At 55.0% G+C, this 21,927-nt stretch overlaps 3 protein-coding genes across 3 annotated transcripts; 1 reads left to right on the top strand and 2 right to left on the bottom strand.

Annotated features, from left to right (window-relative positions):
• Window positions 1-12,570: 12,570 nt before the first annotated feature.
• On the bottom strand, window positions 12,571-13,452 carry NCS57_01248300 (uncharacterized protein; the record flags this gene model as incomplete). Its single annotated transcript, XM_053062156.1, has 3 exons — window positions 12,571-12,747; window positions 12,818-13,135; window positions 13,189-13,452. 3 exons carry the CDS (start codon window positions 13,450-13,452, stop codon window positions 12,571-12,573), a joined length of 759 nt encoding a protein of 252 aa, XP_052908684.1.
• Window positions 13,453-13,991: 539 nt separating this feature from the next.
• Window positions 13,992-16,826, top strand: NCS57_01248200 (RING-type domain-containing protein; the record flags this gene model as incomplete). Its single annotated transcript, XM_053062155.1, has 4 exons — window positions 13,992-14,027; window positions 14,123-14,227; window positions 14,308-15,001; window positions 15,049-16,826. 4 exons carry the CDS (start codon window positions 13,992-13,994, stop codon window positions 16,824-16,826), a joined length of 2,613 nt encoding a protein of 870 aa, XP_052908683.1.
• Window positions 16,827-17,931: 1,105 nt separating this feature from the next.
• On the bottom strand, window positions 17,932-20,863 carry NCS57_01248100 (uncharacterized protein; the record flags this gene model as incomplete). Its single annotated transcript, XM_053062154.1, has 7 exons — window positions 17,932-18,348; window positions 18,424-19,366; window positions 19,422-19,843; window positions 19,902-20,486; window positions 20,546-20,652; window positions 20,715-20,742; window positions 20,822-20,863. The coding sequence occupies 7 exons, from the start codon at window positions 20,861-20,863 to the stop codon at window positions 17,932-17,934; spliced, it is 2,544 nt and encodes an 847-aa protein (XP_052908682.1).
• Between the last annotated feature and the right edge of the window lie 1,064 nt (window positions 20,864-21,927).

The following is a 21,927-nucleotide window of genomic DNA, read 5'->3' as shown; positions in this document are numbered from 1 at the left end:
TGGTGGCAGAGGGCCAGCGCCAGACAGCGCCAGCCTCGAAATAGGAACCAGGGTATCCGTACAGAGACATTTAGTTGCAGAAAAAAGTTACTCACGAGAATGTCATGCCGTGCCTTCAAGTCAGTTCCAGACTCGGTATTGAATGGCAGCAGTGTCTGGGGGTCCTTGACATGGGTTTCGGGAGAATCATGGAGGGGGGAGAGACAGAGGTTGAGGCGTGTCGCCTCCCGTCTGTCTGTCGTCTGTCTGATGAGACTCGTGAGATCAACTGGTCCTGTCGAGACATGGCAACCCGTCTGCCAGGACAGCAAGTTCCTGCGCCGCCGGCCTACTTCTGGCGACTCGACGTCCGGCTGAGGCCATTCCAAAGGGGAGCATCTCGAAAAAGGCGGATGTTACAGAGCATCGCGAGGTAAGAGAAGAGAAACCCACGGATACGGAGACGGGGTGTGTGCTCTGACGGCCGAGGCGTGCGCCGCGGACACAATTGATCTGCCCATGGAGGGTGGACTAACCTGGCTCTGAAGTACCGATACAAGACAAGCAGGCCTCCCGGCATGCCAGGGTCGCAGCTTGGCTCTCCGACAGGGCAACTCGCAGGGATTCACAGAGGCAATGGCTCTGACCGGGGGCGCTCTGCCAAAGTCTCAATACAAAAAAGCAAGTACTCCTAAGAGGCGGACCAGGGGGACGCACAGCAAATCCTCGCCCAAATCGATTGTCAGTGGGACTGCCTCCATCCGCAGTCGATGGTCCCACAGCCGCCTCTCCCATCTTCAGGGGTCCCCAAGTCAATCCCGCGTCACGGGCGGCCCAATCTGTATAGCAGGTACCTGGCCGTCGAGCGACTGGTACCTCTCGTCTCCTGCCGGCCCAGGTCTTCCGCCTTCCGTGGGTGTGCGTGTTGCGGGATGAAGTTGTCTCTCAAGCTCATTCATGGCACTGTTTGTATGCTGGTAAACGGCCAGAATAACCGCCATATCAAGGGAAATTCGAGTATTTGGCCCAGTCGAGTTAGGATAGAAGCTTAACCCAAATCAAAAGAATGAAGAAAGGACGGGATGGAGCTCAAACCTTAAGGACCTTCTCCCCTCGTCCGCCCTCCATGGTCCGCCATGATCCGCCTGATGCTTGCTGCTTGCCTTGCCTGGTGTTTGCCTTTGTTGACCCCTCCTCCTCCTCACCGTCATCATCAACCATCATCGTCTTCCATTCCCCTCCCTGCCCTCCCTTCTGCTGCCCCCCATCCCAATGCAACCTCTAACTAGCCCCCCGTCGGTTGTCCATGGACTATCTGTCTAATCTGACATGGACCAGCCCGTCGGTGAGCGCCAGGTATCGAGTCTTGAATTGATGAAATTGACTTTTCAATGTCCGCGACGCTGCATCCATTGCCGTCTGCACCGGCCAACCGTTCAAGTATGGCGTTGCGAGTGTGTCGCCGCCACGAGGCCAGTCTGTACTGTAGTCCCAGGTACTGTGGCCTGACGTTAGCCACGCACAACGTTTTCTCCCATTCTCTGACCGCGCTGCTTCCAACGTCACATGCGCAGCATTCCTCACTCTCCCGAAATCAACTTACACATACATAATTCTAATCGGCTTCAGGGTAAGTATCAGGCATCCCGCGTCTGCAAGCCCCCTCCCCAGAACGTGGTGAAGGAGGCTTTGCCCACCAAGTGGTGGAGGCTCTGATGCCCTAGCTCGAGGGGATATTTTTATCCATGGATCCCAAGTTATGTAGCCCCCTGTCCTAGGGCTCGAAGGGTGCGTTGTGCTGCTGCGGTGTGCTGTGCTGTGCCTCTCGTCCTTGCCGATATGCAGGCGCGGGTGCTGTGCAAGATGTCTCCCATCGCTGGGACCAATCCGATGCCTCGGTTGCAGGATGCCCAAATCGGCCCCGAGCTCCAGAGGCACAGCCCGGCCTCGCCCGTCTTGCCCCTGTCCTGTCTGCTTCCTCTTGCCCCCATCCCCCCTGTCGAAACGTTTCCTGATCACCGTTGCTCGTGGCCGCCTGGTCGCTGCTTGTTTCTCGTTGGCTCTCAGTCGAATCTCCCGGGGAAAGCGTCTCGGGCATCTCATTCATCCCTCTGCTATTCCCAATTTGGTCACTCGTGTCTGGGGCCTTGCGCTCCCGGAAGATCACTGATGTCAATGACTGCCCCATATGAATCTCTTGCACTTTGATGACGGTCGACATGCTTGTCAATCTCCTTGCGCTTAGCCCAACTAGTCGAACGCCCCCAGATCTCTATCAACATCCAACGTCTTTGCTTTGTGGTTGTTGCTGTTGGCGCGTGTTTCATCCCGAACTATTGTCCCCATCATCCCCATCTCACCATCTCACTCCAGAAGCTCTGTCGAACAAAATTGTCCGGCCACCTAGCATGACGCCGACATGCGTTCTCCACATGGCGCCGACTCAACTCGGCGCGCAACGAGAAAAATATCGGAATCCCAACGGCCGAGGCGGTGGAGACGGGCCATTGAGGGCTCCATGATGGGAATAATCAGAGAAATGGGCTCCAAATATCTGCATTTCCGAGCCTTTCTGTGCTCTTGTCGGTGGGAAGACCGCTCAGTGAGATCCTCCACGGCACGACTGGGTTGCGCACTCGCCCTCTGGTGCTAGAAGAGCGGCTCACACCGTGGTGGTTCACATATCGACCTCCGGCCCAGATTGCAAAAAGAGCAGTGACTGTTTGACCAAAGGCGTATCGTTTCGCCAGAGTCATCCGAGGGAACTACCCTAGTGAATGTGACACGGAGCACAAGAGTGAGTGCTGGCAGTTAAGTCAAGCTTGTTCTCACAGGCGGCCGCCCATATTACCAAGGCCCCAGAAGATAGAAGGTAGAGGCCACATTCCATGCCTCGCAGCAAACCCTGGACGCAATAGGAGTTGCCAATGCTGAGATATCGACTTGTTGGCTCTCAGACAGCAATTAGATGATGCAAATCCTCTCGCCCGGAGACCCTTGTGGCGCCGGGGCTTACACCGGTTGAGGTTGGAGATGCCCCCGCCTCCAAGCGCCATGTCCGGCACTGCGTGCTGGAGCTCGAGGTGAAACGGTAAAAGACGCCTTGAGAAGGTTGAATCCCAAGCCTCATCCCCCACCAGGTCCTCCCACCGCATGTTGTGCAGAGTTCCTGCGTTTGGCGGCGGCGGTGATGGTTCGAGTCTCGGAGCCGCAACCGGTCTAGCGCGGGCTGAGCCATTGTCGACGGGCATGTGCCTCTTGTTGGATGCCGTGCGCCAACACCCCTCGCCCACTGGGCATCCACCCAATCATAGAGGGCCTGTCAGTCAAGTGGTTGAGGTTTAAAAAAAGAAGCGGGATGGCTGTGCAACGCATGTCTGGTTGCTCAATCATTCCTCGATAATACCTATGCAGCGCACCCAAGAGAGGACTCCAACCATGAAAGCATTAGGCAAGTTCATGTAGGAAGAATGATGGGCGTCAGTAACATCCTGCCGAGAGTGTTCTTATTGCCAGCCGTTCATGGATGCCTTCCTCTCTCCCAGCGAGTCAGGAGGTACCGGATGTATGGATGTAATGAAATCCATGGCCTGGCAGCATTTGCGGTCGCCTTGTCGTCGCATCTCATCGTATCGCACTTCCGCTTAAGCATTTCCATTAGCGCTTGTCATATCGAGCGCCTGTGAAAGATTCAACGTCATAGGCGGTAGGTAGTGCGCAGGCCAGTGCTCGGTACATGGAGCACAAGAAAGGCGTAGTAAGGGATAGGCAGTTCACCTACCCAACTGGGCAACCTTTCTCGACGATTCAAATGCTGCCGTCGGGCAAGGCAGCCGTCTCTCCGATGCAGACTCGGCTGCCGACCTAGGTAGGTCACATCGGGATTGCTGCCTGGGTACGGAGTATGGTTCCATTGAGATCCCAGGATTGAGCAGTGCACAGTCTCTCGGTCAGTGGTTGGGAGTACCACCTTGCTGATCAGAGAGTCATTGAATTGAATGGGCAATGGCGTATGGCTTCTGCCGCGGTGTTGGTGTATCCAATAAGGTGACCAGAACCAGGTGGTCAGTCTTTGGTTCCCACGGCAAGGAGGTCGCGACTCGAATTGACTGTCCCCTATTACATGCAGGCTCTTCGACGCCGTGGTGAAGGTTGATAAACGGGGAGATGATGATGATTTCGGGGACTGATGTGGGCGCCTTGTCACCATCGGGGACCATTCGGGCACTGGCATCCAATCGTTTCAGATTAGCTCCTGAGCCTGATACGTTGTGCACAACCAGACTTTGTCCATCCTTGACGTGGCTTACCCATATCGGCACGCCAAGGCTGCCAACGGCTATGCCTCCCCCGGCTTGCAGTGACACTTCCTGGGTGCCATGTCCTAGCTCACGATGATCCGACACCCTGGTACAGAGAAATCATGATATAGGCAAAGAAGTAATATCAGGGCCATAACTTGGGTAACAAGAAGCGAGAAAAAGCAACGATGCAAGGAAATACTCCGCCAACAAAAATGACATGATGAACGACGAGTTTTCTGGCTCGGAGAAATCTCCCATGGTGAACGGGAAGCGGAAGGGGCAGACATTGAAGGGCACTTGCAGGGTTTAACAAGTGGGTCACGAGAAACGAACCTCGAAATCCAACACAGCGGCCTGGCCGCTCATTTGCTGCTGCAATGATCCTTCCTTACAGTACATGCACCACCCGGACACGCAGTTCTGTTCTCGCATTCCACAATTAACCCCATACAGTACGTAGTACATCGCCTGGCTGGCATAACTTGCCCGCGGGCTCTCACATCTCACATTTTTCTCCTGCTCTTGTTGCTCCTGCGCTGTCTGATCCTCATCTCCGGGTTCGATGTCTTCTCCCCCGATCGCTTGGGGTCGAATCGAATCCTGCTGGCCGGTTCTGTGGCTGACTGAAAGACCCGTCGTCAGCATGCGTCAAGTGCATCGGTCAAGGCCGAATTAACTTATTCCAGCGATTTGGCAACCCAAGCATGCAGATGAGGGGCTCCCGAATGAGACCCTGCGCCGATGCCCTCTCACCAGCCGACGACGCACACCACGAACACGACGTTGAGCCAATAGCCACACATACCCATTGGCCGTTTATCGGCTATGCGCAGTGCACCAACCTTGCACACTGGTGCACCGCCATCGCGACGTGGCACCGAGGTACGAAATACTCAGCCCTATCAATCTTGATACCTGGCTTGCTACCTGCACTCCGTATTATGGTGGATGAGCAAATACGACCGAGGCTACTTCCTGTCTGACGGATATCATCGATACGGGACATGAATGGCCATCAAAGCATCGACAAGTCAAGCAGTAAGACGGAGAGACACCAACAGTCCGGTCGCCTGCCCCTGTCCCGTCCGAGCCGACTCTAGTGTCCGATGCCCATTGATCGTAGCATCGGGAAGAAACAGCCACAGGTTCAACAAGACCTGGGTCTGATCTATCGTCTTGTTCCCGGCGGCCGCTCGTTTTACCTCAACATTTAACGCGTGGGAGCCTCGCCTGTCTGAGTCGTGCCGTTGATGGCGGCTCAGAACTTGGGCGACCACTCGTCTCGTTGCTTAGGCGCGATTCCGCTCGTGGCTTTCCGCGGCGTTCATTTGCCCAGAGCGTTTTTGGCGAATGCGAGCGGCACGGGCCAGTAATGGACCGAGCTTGTTTCCCAAACAGTCAATGCCCAAACTCACACCCTCCGCCGACTAGTCCTATCCTGTAAAAGCGTGCTCTTTCCCCTGACCCCTGCTTGGAGGCTTGGGCGGCGGAGAGGACGACCCTGGGCATCACCAACAGAAGTCATCGAGGATCCGCCTTGGCGTCATCAAAATGTTTTCTAGTCACATTTCACATTATCCCGATGCTTTTTTCAGCGAGATTGTCCACGTTTCGTGACAAGGTCGTTATGGCCACATGGTGGCTCGTCTATGCTAGCCCATCAGATGAGGGTCTGTTGAGTTGGGGAATCAATGCCTCGTCCCAAGACACGGCACGACATTCGAGAGAGAGGTTCCAGACCACGCGGGACCAGGACATGTATCGCTCGACGACACAACGGCGCCATCATGATGCCGGCAGTTACTGGATCATGAATTTCCTGCCCGATATGGAAAGTAAAGACCGAAAACATCAACAAGGCCGATGTTTGTCTTGTAAGGGCGGAGCCACCGCTGCATTTGCTTATCTCTTGCATGAGGTTATGTGTCGTGGGCTCCCACGAGTTCTCCATCATGGAGCGATGCAATGCACATGCCTCAATGGCTAACAAAAGACATCCGCTGCAGAGACACAGCCTTCACCGTCTCTTCGCGATGGTGTTGCTCTGGCTTTGTTCTGGTGCACACTGAGTGGGTGTGGGCTGGCGGGAACGGCAACGCTAGGCGTGGCTGATGACGCTAATAATAAAGGGTCACATTTGGTGACCGGGCTCCTCACTTTGCTGGGAGCGAGCCGGTGTGTAGGGCTGAGCACAGACAGGGCGGGCAGGTATGGACGGTACATGTGGTGCCCTCTACGGTACCGCGATCTGAACAAGCCCGGCAGTACCGCTCGGTACGTACCTGCCTGCCTCCACACCTGCCCACGTCCATCTGATCCATCTGTCTCCCTGCAGTCGAACTCCCAGGCTGTGCCTACCAGCGATTCATTCACTGCTGCGACCCCATGTAACCTCCGCCATTTCCCCAAGGACTTCCCGCCCTCAGACCAGCGGCCAGCCCAAGCGTCCTCATTCAACCCTAGATGCCAAGCCCACACGGCGTCGTCCCCCGTCCGATTCATCCAGCAAGTATGCGCCTCGAAGTGGTAATGTGCAGCGCATCTGCCAACCGTCTGTCTGTCTGTCCATCTGTCTCGCGTCTGTGAGGACAGCATGCCACGGGGGTCTCTGTCGCATCACCGCCGTCACCGTAGCCGCCCGCCATTCATCGACGTCGCTTGACATTTGCCGCTATCATGAAAAAAAATCCACATAGGGCCAAGACCATGTCAGGCTGAGCAGCAACCATCACCTTGCGACCTGCGGCCTAAGCGATGATACCACGGGGTACGGAGGACCTGAGACGGTGAGTTGACTATCAAGATTGTTTACATCATTGGCGGTGCGATGATGTCGCTTGTCTGACATGCCTGTATCTCGTCAGAGTCTTCAGTCAAGACGCATTCCTCAGCTCCTAGTCGTCGCGGAGTTTCTACCAAACTCGGCGCTTGGAGGACCCTCACACCAAAGCAAGGTATGCATCCTTCAATGTCCCCGTGAAAGGCAAAGCGACGCCAGCAAAGCAAGGGAAAAAGCAAAACATGTCGATGAGGACAGTGGAAATACGGAGCTACGCAAAAGCAACATCTCCGGCATCCCAGTCACCGGTGCGCCAGACAAACACTGTTGGACAGCTTTCAGAGCCTCGGCACCCGCGCTCCTATCCCTCCACATGCACACCCACAGGAAACGCATTCCAGTGTCGGCCGCCCGAGCAAGCTCCCTGAGCGCCGTTACCCTGTCCTTTAGCGCCCTCTCATTGGACGCGGCCATCCTAGCAAATCGATAAAGTTGCCAAGCCCTTTCGGCCTCGCCGATGCGACTAACCAGCCATCAATCTGACTGCCCGCACCGTCCGGCGCCGCCATTTCCGTGGCCCGCCCTCCGCCTCGTCCTCTTTGAGAACTGACTTCATCACGGGTTCTTCCATATTGGGATTGAAGGGAGCCGAGGGACATACATCATCACCACATCACAATGGGAGGAGGCTGTTCATCAGTCCACCCTGGCGCGAGTCTGTCCCTCTTGAGCAAGACGAGGGTCGATTTCATTCAGACAGGTAGAATGACGGCCCAGCATGTCAGACAGACAACGAAATGGCCCCCACCCATAGCCGAGACAAAGTGACACCAACGATACGACACGATTCGGAAAAATCAATTATGCCAGCCCTTGAGATCTTGCGCCGTTTCTTTTAGCACTTGAGAAATCAGACCACTGCTGTCCCGCAATTCAGACTCCTCAAGGACACCACCCGTCTCATCACGGACGACGGGTGATTTGCAGATCCCCAATGACAGCGGCTAGGGGCAGAACTTGGGCGTCTGCCCTACGCGCTTTGGGAGATGCAAGGACCCGTTTAATCTCAGATATGGACTCGAGACTGCAACAACCCATCTCCGAAACTCAAAGGAATCACTGGGCGTCCTATCAAACTCGGGAACCGCTCCACCAGGAAATGCTCCGTATTTCTAAGCTGCATTGAGTATCGCCCGTGTTTATCACCACTTGTCTGAGACACAATGTCTCCGAGCTCCTGCTTCGGCAAGAATCACCATTCGTTTCCCTCGTGTTGCGCTGCCAAAGACAAAATCCTCTGTTGAATCTTGGCACCGGTTGACCGCCTGCAAGCCGACTTCCCGGGCGTGATCACCCAGGCCCAAACAGCACACCATTTCTTGGATCACAAGCCTAATGGGTTTGCAGTCGCCTCCTGAAGCGGCAGAAACAAGCTCAATAAAGGGTACTACTACATGTCAGTTAACCTTACATCACCACGCTTTACCAGCCATCCACGAGACACGGCACATTTTACGGACCCAGCATGGATTTTCCTCTGAAGCATGTGAAAAGACCGCCTCCCCATGTCTATCAGAGGATGTTACGCGAAGCAGCGGCACGATACAAGTTACGGTACTCATTCCTCGAGACAATATCCTCCCTCATCTGATAACATGCTTCCTCTCCCATGCACACCGAGGCTCCACTCGTCTGAATTTCCATAGGCTTGCTTAACTGTGCCTCCTGGGGTATTACATTCACAAGCGAGAAGGGGTTGCAAGCACGGTCAAGCTTTGTCGATCATAGGCTTCGACCTTGCTGTAAACATTTTTATGAGAGTGAGCGAGTGCCCAGAGACTGACCGTGGTGTTCCGCCTGACCCCCACTGCCCCAGCCTGATTTCGCTCGTCATATCATGAATGAAAGTCTGGACAGCGGGACAACTGATTTCCCGCAATACTCCGCTCAAAAGCCAACTCGGAGAATTAGACACGCCTCGTACTCCAAACTTCTCCCAACGGTGCTAACTCGCCCATAGCCCACCGCTTCTTTCTTGACAAAGAGTATGAGGTTTGGACTGGAGATGGGAGACCCACTGCCATCATTTTCCCGGTGTTCGGCGAGAAGAGATTCAACCTTTCGGCGCAGGAAGGCGTCGGCCCCATCCATCATGACAACACCGCAAACTCCACCAGGCCTAGGCCCCCCTTTGTGATGCATGGCCCGTGTGCAAGTTTGGTGTCTGTCGAAACGCCCGAAGATCGAGGTTGAAGCGCGATTCTGTTCAAGCTTCGACTTTGGTCTCTAGCGTTGGTCTAGGCGTTCGTCACTCAGGGGACAGCCTTGCAACATTGAAAAACCCGTTGCCGACCAACATCAACTGGACTAGCCTTACGCGAGCGCCACCAGCCTAACTGTCAGGCTAACGGGAAATCACAATCGCGTCGGAATATGATCGAGGCCTAGAACGTTGAAGAGATGGGAAAGGAACAATCGCTATTCGTAATCACCTTCTATCGGGCCGCCAGTACCGCTCTCCAGGAACTTGGGTCTCGGTCCAGATTCAACCACGACATCGTCACCTGGTCATAGTGTCACATCGTCTCCGCGCATCAAGGCTCTCGAACGATGTCCTCTTCAGGCCAGTGTTGCTTTGTTACCACGATATCTCAACGCCATCTTGGCCAAGCGACGCTTTATGGTGTGAAGGGGCAGGGGGAGGGTCGAACGCCATAAAAGCCACACCCAAATTGTCGGATGATTGAGGCAAGGCCCTGAGAAGCAAAGTGATGGAGCGAGATCCCCCCCGCGAGACAACCGCGGTTTAACGGTTCCAAATGCAGCAACGGTGTGACTGGGCTCTAATCGTGTCTTTGATGACATGCATGTCTCAGGGAAAAGGCACACGATACACGCCTGGCGAGAATTGTCAATTGTTGGCTTCTTGCCACAGTGATCCCGTTCGAAAGGTGCTCAATGAAGCACTTCGATTCCCTGCCAAAAGCTGTTTCCGCTGGTTATCGGCGACATAATTGCGGCCGCATTTAACACCGAGTGATCTACAATCTGCGACTCGGGTTCATCCTACGGGTACAAAGGCCGAATGCTACCATGCTCCATCGCGCGCGGACTGTATCTGAACTCAATGCGAGCTCGAGCCTTCAGAATGCTCAGTATCCTGAGGGCAGACTCGGCGCAAGACCATGGGCGCTGTCCTGGGTAGGCCCCGCGTGTCCACAGCGCTTGGAGAGGCGTGCGGAACTAGGCGGTAGAGGTTCGTTTCACGTCGATTCGTCGGCAGCAACCTCGTCCTGAGTGACCCGACACAGTGGGTGATGCGCGCCTTGCCGCTTCCGGTCCCCCCTGTCAAAGATAGAGCATCGGGGGGCTTGACGTGCCCGCCCCTCTTGTTGGCCCTTGGCCACGTGTAGAATCAATCGACAAGGAGATGGATGATGGGCCCCTTGGCAGCAAGAGACGCCTTGGGGGCCCTGCCGGCTTCAAACCCAGACGCTCTGGAGGCGAAAGCCGCAACAAGGCCTGCTGGTGCTGGGGGACGAGGATCCAACTACCAGGCCTTCGGAGGAGTGTAGGTCCTCTTCTAAACCCCGGCCCTGGCGATTGTCATGGCCGGCCTTTTCTGGCCATTCGCTGGTCTCAGCGAACAAAGAGAATGTGTGTGACAGCCTCGGACAGCCATGCATCCGAGATTATTGCTGCAAGTCGACGTCGGTCCAAGCCTGGTGTTTGGCTGCAGTTCAACCAGTTTATCCTAGCCTTCCTGCAGCCCAAGAGAATAATGCGACCCTTCCCCGACCAGAATGTTACGCTTCATCCTCAAATAGTCGCCATGATTGCCTCTATTGGAGGTTCCCAGTTGCCGCTTTCGCCTACGAGCAACACTATCGGGCTTCGACCAGAGTCTCAAAGAGGGTGTGGCTGGTCGGCGAGCCGTGGGGTCCAGAGCGATCCCTGCATCATGTGCTTGGTGGGTTGTTTGTCTGGTCGTCTTGAAGCGATTGAGAGGGTTGTGGTGTGGTTGGACGTCCCACTGAGTCCTTTCCTTTGACTGCGCTGCGACATGGCTCCAAGGGTCCGAGGTTCCCCACATCTAGGCTTTCTCGTCTTTGGAGTCTGAGTCTGCCCGCCCAGAGTCGGCATGACGCAAGGGGAGCCTGGGTTGCTGGACCTGGGGAGGCTCCCTTTTCGGTATCAGGAGCTCTCTGGTGTGCTGGGGTCGGCCGATCGGTGTGGTTCCGCTGTCTGCCTGCCAGAGGAATAACCCACGGACTTAGAAACAATCATACATGGACGACGACGGGGATCAAGTGATTTTGACCCAACGAGATCGACAGGACGAAGGATTCTTTCCGCGTCCCAGCTTCTCTCGCGAAAGCAATTGTTGGGGGATACGGAGTACAGATGGATACTGTACTCTCTGGTCCAGATTGTACCAAGTGCCTGGGGTACCCATCTCGACGACAGCCGACCTAGGCGCATCCGTCACCAGATGGTCAAGTCGGTGTTGTGGGGGTTCCTCTCAGTCTGATGAGATACATCCGGCAGATACAGTACAGCAGACCGTTGAGGAGAGTCTGACGTGGCGACCCGCGTCAATTCCCCAGGCGTCTTCAAGGTCGAGACTCGTCAAGCAGTGTCTCAACCCCCCGGCGGTTGAAAGTTTGCCTTTGCTTTGGCCACGGGAAGCTCCTGTCGATGAGATGTCGAGGGTCCCCTGCAGCGAACCAGCATTGAGCAGCATCAGACCAGGACCATGGTGTGCCCGAATTTGGCCATGGCTGGCCTCGATTGCCTCGAATCTGCGGGTAGCAAGCGGCATTAGACATTGGCTCGCGCCCCGGCTGCCACCCCCGGCGCCGCCCCTCTCCAACTCTCCGGCCCCCCGAACCCCGGTTCGCAAGCTCATCCTTTCCTCATTGCAGTTAACTCGTTTGGTCGATACCCTGGGCTAGGCGCGTGACCTCGGAACTCCAACGCCTGGATCTACGCGCAGGCTCGCCTAACTGCGGAACTCATTCCGTCCTCAACACCTTTGGCGAGCAGAGCCCCAACTGCCCGGGGAGCAGGGCAACTCAACTGCCATCGTTCCTCCACAGAGGGGCAGAGACACGGTCGTTTTTTTGCGGTCGCTTTGCACATGAAACGGAGCGCTATCCATCGTACGGGCCCGTATGAAGAATGGAACCCTATGCTTACTGAAGATTCTTTCCGAGTGAGTATGTACTACGTACGCAATAGGTTTCCTGGAATGGGCATTCGTGAAGTTGTTGCTTGCGATAATAAGATGGGTCATGATCGATTATGATCGACGGGAAGTTGCATGCATGACATATAACACTTCCGTTATTATCATGACACGCATCTGGGGTTGTACGCTGAACGTGACTGGCCCGGCAGTGTGGTCCGTCATGTCGATTTATGACACCCATGATGGGTGGTTCAGGGTATGTCGTATACATGCGAACAAGCCGTGGTCATGTCCAATGGTGCTTCATGTGTATGCTTCTATACTGTTGCGACTTCACTTCTCCAGCCCCATCCCCCGGTGGCATCTTCACTGAGCCTTTTCATACCAGATGCTTCACAGATCTTTATCACCACATCTCTGACTGCCCTTACTTCCTCTACGCTGGCTCCTCCGTTGAGCGCTCCCCGCAAGTGACCCTTGAGTTGAGGGTTGACCTAGGGCAGACCAGTCAGTATCGTGTCCAAGGTGGGCCAGGAGCAGTCCGATGAGATGTTTCTCACTCACGTCTTGTGGTATAAGACTAGCGATGAGCACAAATGAAGTTTCTGCTGGCGTGAGGACATCCGTGTTGCTGAGGACGTAGCCGTACGTCAGTCTCGCCATCAGGCCCAGGTCCTCTGCTCCTGAGCGGTCCATCTGTCCCATCACACGCCTGGAAATCTTGCCATATATCTGGTTGAAGAAGGTCTGGCCGCGCTCCAGCACCTCCGATGGCGATGTTTGATATACATCCTTAAACCTCGGGGAAGGTTTGTCCCCAGGAGTTGCGTCGAGGAGGTCCTCTGGCGTCACGGTCTTGAGTGTCAGCAGAGCATTGATGGTCTATGTGCGAAGTCAGTTTCCGGCTTGGCATTATGTCCTCCCGTCTTGCGTACTCTTGGCATGCCTCCAACTGCAGATGCTTTTAGGAGGGCCTCGCGAATGCGCCTCGATATGCTTAGCTGCTCATCCCGCCCTGGTATAGCCTCGGCTATGTCAGGACTTGCTTCAACAGCATGCTTGTAGACATTGGGCAGTTCGTCTGGCCGATTGAGCGCAGATAGTGTCGTGGCAGCAATAAAGTACCACGTATTTTGGGGTAGATTGGGTTGTTTCCTGATTGCCCCAAGTAATGCTGGTGTGAGAATCGGCGCTGCCATGGCGGATGTTGTATCAAGCTCTGCCAACAGAACTCACTTAGACGAAGCACAGCAGGCCGCAATCAGCAATTGAACAACTAGGCCGGATAATTCGGGCTCAACTCACATGGAAAGCCAAGTGTATGATCTAGCTTACTTCATACCAGACAATGGATTATCGGAGTATGTAAGTTGAAGTTGAAGTGTTCTGTTCAACCTGTCAGAAACTCATTCTTCGTCCCCGGCTTTAGGGTAGGCTTATCACGAGCAACCAAGTTCCCGCTGATTCTGATGACCAAGCGGGTAAACACCGGCAACCCGCGTTGCGAACTGAGAAGGTGCGATAAGCATCACGTGCCTCGGCCGCCACCCCTGCGTCATCGCTCGTGTGGCTCTGGCTCTGCTTAACGTGGCATCAAGAAGCACATTACAGCAGAGGCGCCTTTGTTACTCTTGTCGAAACACTCACCAAGCGACGCGCGGTTTTCGACAATGGGGATGCGGGAATGATCTGTTACCATTTCCAATTTTAGAGCTATCCCACTATCGCTGGAGATTCCATGCCCAACAAGATGCGGCTGGGCTGGTATGCTGGGGTAAGTAATGGATGGATCTCTTGGTGGAAGCTTGGGGAAGCTATCTGGAGCTATGGTAGATCACCCAGAACCCGCGCTGACAGTTGTGCATCCAGGCCTCGACGGCCCTCGCGGGCACCATCGTGCTCTCGGCCTTTTACCAGCGCGCCAATTTCTACTCGGCCATGGTCTATCTGGCCCAGAGCAACTCTTGTCTGCTGGTATGTGTCCCCCCGCGGTCCCGCAAACCGGAGCTCCCCTCATCGTGAGCGTAATCCCATGCTGATCTCACAACCACCAGGTATTGGTCAACTTTTCGCTGCTGCTGTACAGCAGCATCGTATACGGACTCATCCGGCTCTTCTTTGGCCCCCTCCGCGCCGTCGAGGTCGAGCAACTTACCGAACGAGCCTGGTTTGCGATAACAGAGACATGCCTGGCCATGACCATCTTCCGAGACGAGATTGGGGCCTGGTTCCTCGTCATGTTTACAGCCCTGGTTACGGGCAAGATCTGGGGATGGATCGGCGACGCACGAGTCGAGCTGCTCGAGCAGGCACCACCACCGAATCCCCGTCTCTTCCACTTGCGACTCAGCGCGTCCCTGTTGCTGAGCTTCGCTTACGACATGTTTATCCTCCGCTACACGGTCAACACGGTTATTCAGCAGGCGAAACCCAACATGATGTTTATGTTTTTGTTTGAATTTGCCATTCTGGCGACCTGCTCATGGCGGACGTCGGCTCGCTACGCACTCTCCCTGGTGGAGCACCGCATTGAAGAGACACAGAAGCACAGGCGTCTGGCTGCGCGGAGGGCCGAGGTTCAAAGGGAGCGGGATACTATCGTGCAGCAACGGGAGGCGGCGGCGGCAGCAGGCGAGGAGGTTTCTGATGAACCTCTGCCCAACCCAGACGACATCGAAGAGATGGATATTGAGGTGCCAGGATGGTCAGCCAAGGGAGAATTTGTGCTCTGGCTGGACCTCATAAGTGGTAAGAATTGTCGATTTATAATCCAAGTGCAATACTGACGAGACTAGACATGATGAAGCTGGGCATTTACGTGGCTTTCTTCTTTATGCTCCTTGCTTTCTATGGCCTCCCTATCCACATCATGAGGGACTTGTTCATGACCTCAAGGGATTTTATCAAGAGACTGGGAGCTCTGCTGCGATACCGAAAGGCCGTACAGGAGATGAATCGATATCCCGATGCTACCGAGGAGGACTTGGCAAGAGAGAACACGTGCATTATTTGCCGCGAGGACATGCAGCTCTGGGATCCCCAAAATAACCCAGACACGATTGACCGAGTCCGGCCCAAGAAGCTTCCCTGTGGGCATATTCTGCACCTTGGCTGCCTCAAGAGCTGGCTTGAACGCCAACAGGCCTGTCCTATCTGCCGTCGGCCCGTTAGCCTCAACGATAATGCCCGAGCAGCCGAGAACAGAGCAGCCGGGCTTCGAATTGAGCTTGGAGCTAGGGGCCCTGCAAACCAGCAAGCCCCAGCAGATGCTGGAAACGCCGCAGCTCAGGGGCAGCAGAACGGGGATGGAGCTGGACCTGAACAGCGCCAAGGGCCGAGAATATTCAACTTTGGCCCCATACGGATAGGATTCGGAGCCAACGGCCAGCAAGTGCGAGAGCTTGCTCAGCAGTTCGGTATGCCTCAAGCTGCCTTTAATCAGGGCCTGGCTCCTCCTACACCAGCGGCTGCTACTCCCAACCCTGCTGCCCAGACTGGTCCGGCTACTCCTCAGCCGCTCACCGGAGACAACATTCAGAATATTGGGACTCTGCTGTATCAAGCGGATATGATGATTCAACGCGAATTGCAGTCACTTCAGGTTGCACAGCAAGAATTGCAAACCGTACATCTGCTTCAGGCTGAGCTTCAACGCCTCCGTCAAAGGCACCAGCAGCCTCAAGAGCAATCGCAGGGTGGCCAGTCCCAGTCGGCACCCTCCTCTGCTCTTCCCACGACGCAATCTCCCCTGGTCCCCCATCACCATCACCACTATCAGATGCCACCTCAAGTGGCCGTGACCCAACCACCCGGTTTCCCCTCATTCCCCACTATCCCTCCACGAAACTCGAGCCCTCTCATGGCCCGGCACGGCGCACCTGCCAATGCCGTGCCTATTCCCGCTGGAAGCACCGACCTCCCAGAGGGTGTTGTCATCCCGCCTGGTTGGTCTCTGTTGCCCCTGCATAGGCTTGATGGGGGCCAGAGCTCGACTCAGCCCTCGCCTCAGGCTGGGCCTCAGGCGACAGTGGCTGATGGTAACAATGTGCCTCAACCTACGCCTACAGCCAGACAGCCGTCCCCCAGTGGAAGTGGAAGTAATGACGCCCAGGCCTCGACTGAACCCAGCTCGTCGGTTTCTGCCCCTGAGACCACCATCTCTCGTTCTTCCCAACCCTCTCAGTTCACTTCTCAGTTTATGCGCGCCGTGGACCCTCCTACTGTAGTTGCACCCAGCCCTCGCATGCCTAACTGGGGAGGATCGGCTCAGCTGTTTGGTGGCAGCGGCGCTCGTCTGGATCAGACTGATTCAGTACCTCGAAACGAGCCACATGCAACTGCGGGCCAAGCTGCTCCTGTTGACCCATCATCTCAGCTAGCCCACCCGGAGGCAGAGCCTCACCAGCAGATGCAGCAAGACGATTCGTCGGCGCAGTCAAGTGACTCGGACGACTTGCCAGAGACGAAGCCCGCCAAAGGAAAGGCTCGGGCTGTAACTGTTGAGGATGTAGATGACGAGGAGGGAATGGCCAGAAGTGAAGAGGGCACCAGCAGCGAGCGGAGGGAGGACTAGACGATGATTGAGCTGAAAAAGCTAGATGCACTTCCCCCTACCTCTCTCTCTCTACACCGGCATACCCACTGCATACATACATACATACTCAGTTGGCTCATCAATGAGCTCAAAACTCACATCTTTTACTCCAAGTAGCGACATGAACCCGGCGTTTTGGGGGAGTTTTTTTCGTTCCTTTTTCATATTGATTTTCTTTGCTTGATTGTATGGGGCCTGTTGTGTACACACATGACTAACAGTAGTCAAGATGATGGATGGGCTGTAGAAACGTGGATATTGGTTGTATCAGAGACAAGACATAGCAGAATGAGAAGCGTGATCAGGTCACCCACTCTTTTTTACCTGATGGTATTATTATCGAACAAGTATCACATATCCAGACTTGACATTATTCATGTTGGCTGATAATATACTGCAATACTCAAGAATACAAGTTTGTGACTGCCGAATCGAATATTGTACATCTTCCAACGCTGGACATGCGAAAGTAATCCGTACTATACATCAAGTCTCGACATGACCCAGAAACTCCTATGACGATGATGATGATGCCATTGGTCGTCGCAGTGACGGGATGCTGATTGATGAGTAAAAAGGAGATGATGCAGATATGGAAAGTCAGGGGGCAAGACAAACAATGCATCGGAACATACGAAAGCGAATAACAGAAACACACAGCAGAGAGATGCAGGATGCAATAAGGAAGAAGACAGGCGAGTCGGATGAATCCAAAAGGCAGCGGCTCAAAGGGAAATATGCTTTCTGCTCTTGATGACTCCTAAAGAGACGTTTCCATAGTGTCAACATTCCGAGACAAAATATACCCTCCCCTCCTTGCTGTTCCTCCACCGTTGACCATGAGCGTCGAAGCAAAGTAGAAGAAAGAAAAATAAAGGTGACCAAGGTAAGCCAAGAGCGCGATTGACAAAGAAAACCCGTATCCGCGGTACGGTTACCCAAGAATTCCGCCATACCTGTACCTGTACCTATACCTGCTCCCATGTTTGTCCGTTAAAACGGTGCGCATTAATCATTCCATCTCATCTCCGAAGGCGTCCATGTCTTCCAGTCCAAGAGTGTTAGTCGACCCCAAAATCACCTCCTATGTCTCGAGCACATCCAAGTCCTCGTCCTTGGGTGGCAATGGGGTCTCGCGCTCCAAGAACTCCTCTCCCCTCTCCCATGCTGCCCCGGGTCCTGAATAGCTCGGCTCGGGAATCGATGACGGTTTCGAAGTCGTAGTCGTGGCTTCAAGGCCGCTGCTACTGCTCATCTCCCGCAGGATGCTCGCCGACCTCTCGCCTTTCACCGGCTGGGGGCTGAGCACTCCTGGGACCGACTGCGCAACATAAGTAGGTGACCTTATATCCTCTGAACCAAAGGGCAATGGGCGTGATGGGATCTCGCGACTCACACCTCCCGCACCGCTCTCTCGCTCCTCGCCCTCGTCCCCACCACCGAGCTTCTTTAGCAACACATCGTGCTGCTTGGCCAACTTCTGAAGCTGTGCCAATGGATCCTGGTGATGCAGCACCAAGTCAGTCAACTCACACAGGCAGTCTGCAGGCCCCCATCGTCTCCCATGCACACATACCCAGTCAGACTGCGACGGCACCCCCTCAGCTTCCGGAAGCTGCCTTGCCCCTCCATGGCCCCCATGTTCCGTGTCATCTCCCGACCAGAATGACTGCCGGTGGATCGGCGCTGGTGTCACTGGCAAACTCGGACGCTCCGCTGCGCTGGGGAAATCAGTGAGCTTCATACCGCGAAGCCTCACACCACCCCGGTCATCTCTCCACGGTGCAGTTGATGGGCTCTTGATACGCCCGAGGGAGCCCGAACTCTTGCCACGTCGGTGGCCGCGCAGACCTTCAACATAACGCTCAATCTCTGGGACCTCATCCCAGGCATTGACACGCGTGAATGACGTCCAGGGATCTGATGGAATGATCTGAACGGTTGGCGTGACTGGCGTGGATGGCTCACTCTTTGCTTCGGTCGTGGACGAAGCTACTCCAGCGGATTCAGTCAGAACCTCGGTTGTTGCAGATGGTCCCATGGAAGATTCTACCGAAGATCCCACCAAAGGTTCTCTGGAGTATTCTCCAGACGGCTGTCCTGGTTGTTGTCCTGGCTGTTGTCCCGAATGTTGTACCGAATGCTGCCCTGAGGGCTGCCTTGAAGGTTCTCCCGAGGGTTGCCATGAAGGTTGGCTTGGAGGTTGGTGTGAAGGCCCTCCCGTATGCACCACCGAAGGCTGTGGCGTGGGCTCGACGACAGGCTCTGGTACAGGCTCTGGTGCAGGGGGCTCTGCAAAGCTTCTTGTCGGGGGTGGTCGGTTGCGCTCCCAAGGGAAAATCTCAGAAGGTGCCTTGGTGGGCGGAGCTGGAGGCTCTTTGGGAACCTCGTACCACATATTCTTTGGCGGACTTGGGTATCGTTCGGGCGGGACGAACGGGGTTGTGTCCTGGGACATCTCATAATGCGTTGATGGGAAGTTCATCGCTTCAGGCTTCGAGTCGGAGGGAGGCGGTTGTCTAATAAGGTCAGTAATTCACTCGGGGGCTAGAGGGCTACAAACGCTATGCCTACCTTTGAGCATCCCAGCTGTGCATCGTAATAGGGGGAGGCTCATTCTTTGGCTCTATATGTTGGTGCACATGCGGGGCCCCTTCATGGTGGTGATGCTCGGTGCCGTGGTGCTCCGAGTGGTGTTCATGCTGAGCTTGTTCGCCCTGGGGACCAGGAGCTGGAGCTCCACCGTGAGAGTCCTGGCCATGATGTTGTTCATGATGATGCCCGGAATCTTGTGGATGGTGCTGATGTCCATGATCATGCCCATCATGATGCGGTTGATGCTCAGGATGGTGCCCACCAGAAGAAGAGCCCTGTTGGTCATGGGAATGGTGCTCACCAGCAGGTGGCTGCCCGTGTGTCGGCTCAGGGTGCCATTCACCCTTGGTAAAGTACTGCACATACTCGGGAGCAGGAGGCCCCTTTTCTGGAGTAGACTCCTAGATAACTATGTTAGCAAACCCGGGTTCTGCGGCTCGCAAAATGTCAACAACCTACTTGGTGCCTATAGTGTCTGTCATAGACTGCCCACCATCGCCCTACCATGTCGTTGAAGGGATCGGCCCCGCGAGGGGCGTCTCGGCCAGTAAACCATGGCTTTTTGGCGCCAATAAAATGCACCATATTTATGCTGGACTGGAAGTGCCGATACGCTGGGACGTATTGGTAGTGGGCGGATGGAGTGACGTTGTAAGTGAAGCTGATGCGGTTGTACTGGTTGCCGAAATGCATGTTGATGAGACCTTGGTCGGCACCATCAAAGGAGATACCCCTCTCAGCCATTGCAATCATGGCATAGAAATCACCCATGTTGGGCGTCAAAACCATGACACCCGTGTTGAAGAGATCTGGCCATCCAATGTCGGGGGCGGCAGAAAAAGGGTGGGTGATATCGAAGAGCTCATCGGGAGCTCTGTATGCGACAATGTCGGCGTCGATGTAGACAATCTTTGAGAACTGCGTGAGCTTCCAAAGATTGATCTTGGTAAATGCTGAATGCAGATCGCCACGATTCATAAGGTACAAGTTGGCTGGGTTGTCATTGCGAATGCGCGGGACGGGAAAGATGTAGTCGTAAACCGCCTAGGGGGTGGTTGGTTAACATGGGCAAATCTGGAAAACGTAGGGCATTGGGAACTTACCTTTAGCTGGGTAATGGAGTCGGCAGACACAGAGTCGAGCGTGACCAAAACGGCCAGCTTGCGATGGGTTCCAGCATCGCGGAGGGAGTGTGCGAGAACCAGGGCGCCTGGAGGAGGGTCAGCGAGATGTCGAGAGGGTATGGAAGCTAATTGGAAGTAATTGACGGACCAGGGAGGTAGGAATCGCTCAGAAGAAGCTATCTCAGAGTCAGTTTGCCGATATCCAAGTCGGATGGGAGCTCCGAACAGCTCGGAGAGCGCGGATAGGGGACGAACCGTAGCATAGACTTGCTCCCCGCCTGCACCTGAAGCGGCCATTGCGACTGAGTTGACCTTGGCTGTAAGACAAACCTCGGGAGCAATCCGCCCAGGTCAGCTACAGGTTGAATATGCCGGTCAGCAACGCATGGATGGGAGCTCGAGAGGAGGAGATGCTGAGAGCGAGTCGGAAGGTGGAGGTTTGACGGGGTGTCGCGGTTAACGGACGGAGCGCGTCGAGAAGCCGAAGAGTCGTCGTCAGTCAAGGCAGAGGACGTCGGGAGCTTTGACTTGGTAAAAAAAAGCTAGCGAATTAACTAGTGCGTTTGAGAATATTGTAAAAATCCCCTCGTATCGACAGGTGGACTCTCGGAAAAGAGAGGAATAAGATTGGAAGCGAGACGTGACGTGATAACAGAGAGGATGGTAGGTAAAGAGAGCGGGAGAAGGTGCAGCAGCAGCAGCAATGGATGGATGGTGATGTGATGATCCGATGATGGCCCTGGAGGGGGAACCTGGCCAGGAACCTTGCGCCTGCTACCCGAGCGAGCTCCTGTGGGGCAGAGGCGCAGGGATTGCCGTTTTCTAGTGGAGCAGGCGGCCCCCACCAGCAGGCATGAACGCCAAACCGCTCCCTGCAATTTGGACAAGCTTCAGCGAACTTTTTCTCTCCCTCAGGGACCAGAAACTCTGCTGCAAGCCACGGCTGGCTAGCAAGGGGCGTTCTAGAAGCGCCGACGAGGTGAAAGTCTGAGGGTAGCAGTGCGTCTGTGATCAAAAATGAGCATAACGGATAGACATGTTTTTGGGGTTGCAGCGGTTGATATGTTGGTACGTAGGTACCTCCTTGGCAGGCTCGAGTCCCGGCCGAGATGGGCTTGGACCAGTGGCAGCGGCTCTAGCAAATCGCCACTAATTTCAACGGCTGCACGATGATGGAATTCCTTTCGCCTGATGTGCATGCTAATTATCCTGGATTAGACGACTTATCCATTTTCAATTCGTAAATTTGCAATTGCTCGAGGCATTTCCTAGTCCTCCATGGCCACCGGTCTGAGGCCGTCTCCTGCATTCATCCCAAACTGGTCATGTTCCCCTTGTAAGCCGCTGCAAGTATGCGACGC

Source organism: Fusarium keratoplasticum, chromosome 10 (genome assembly GCF_025433545.1).
Source record: "Fusarium keratoplasticum isolate Fu6.1 chromosome 10, whole genome shotgun sequence".
Classification (NCBI taxonomy): Eukaryota; Fungi; Ascomycota; class Sordariomycetes; order Hypocreales; family Nectriaceae; genus Fusarium; species Fusarium keratoplasticum.
This window is presented reverse-complemented; position numbering and strand designations above follow the sequence as displayed.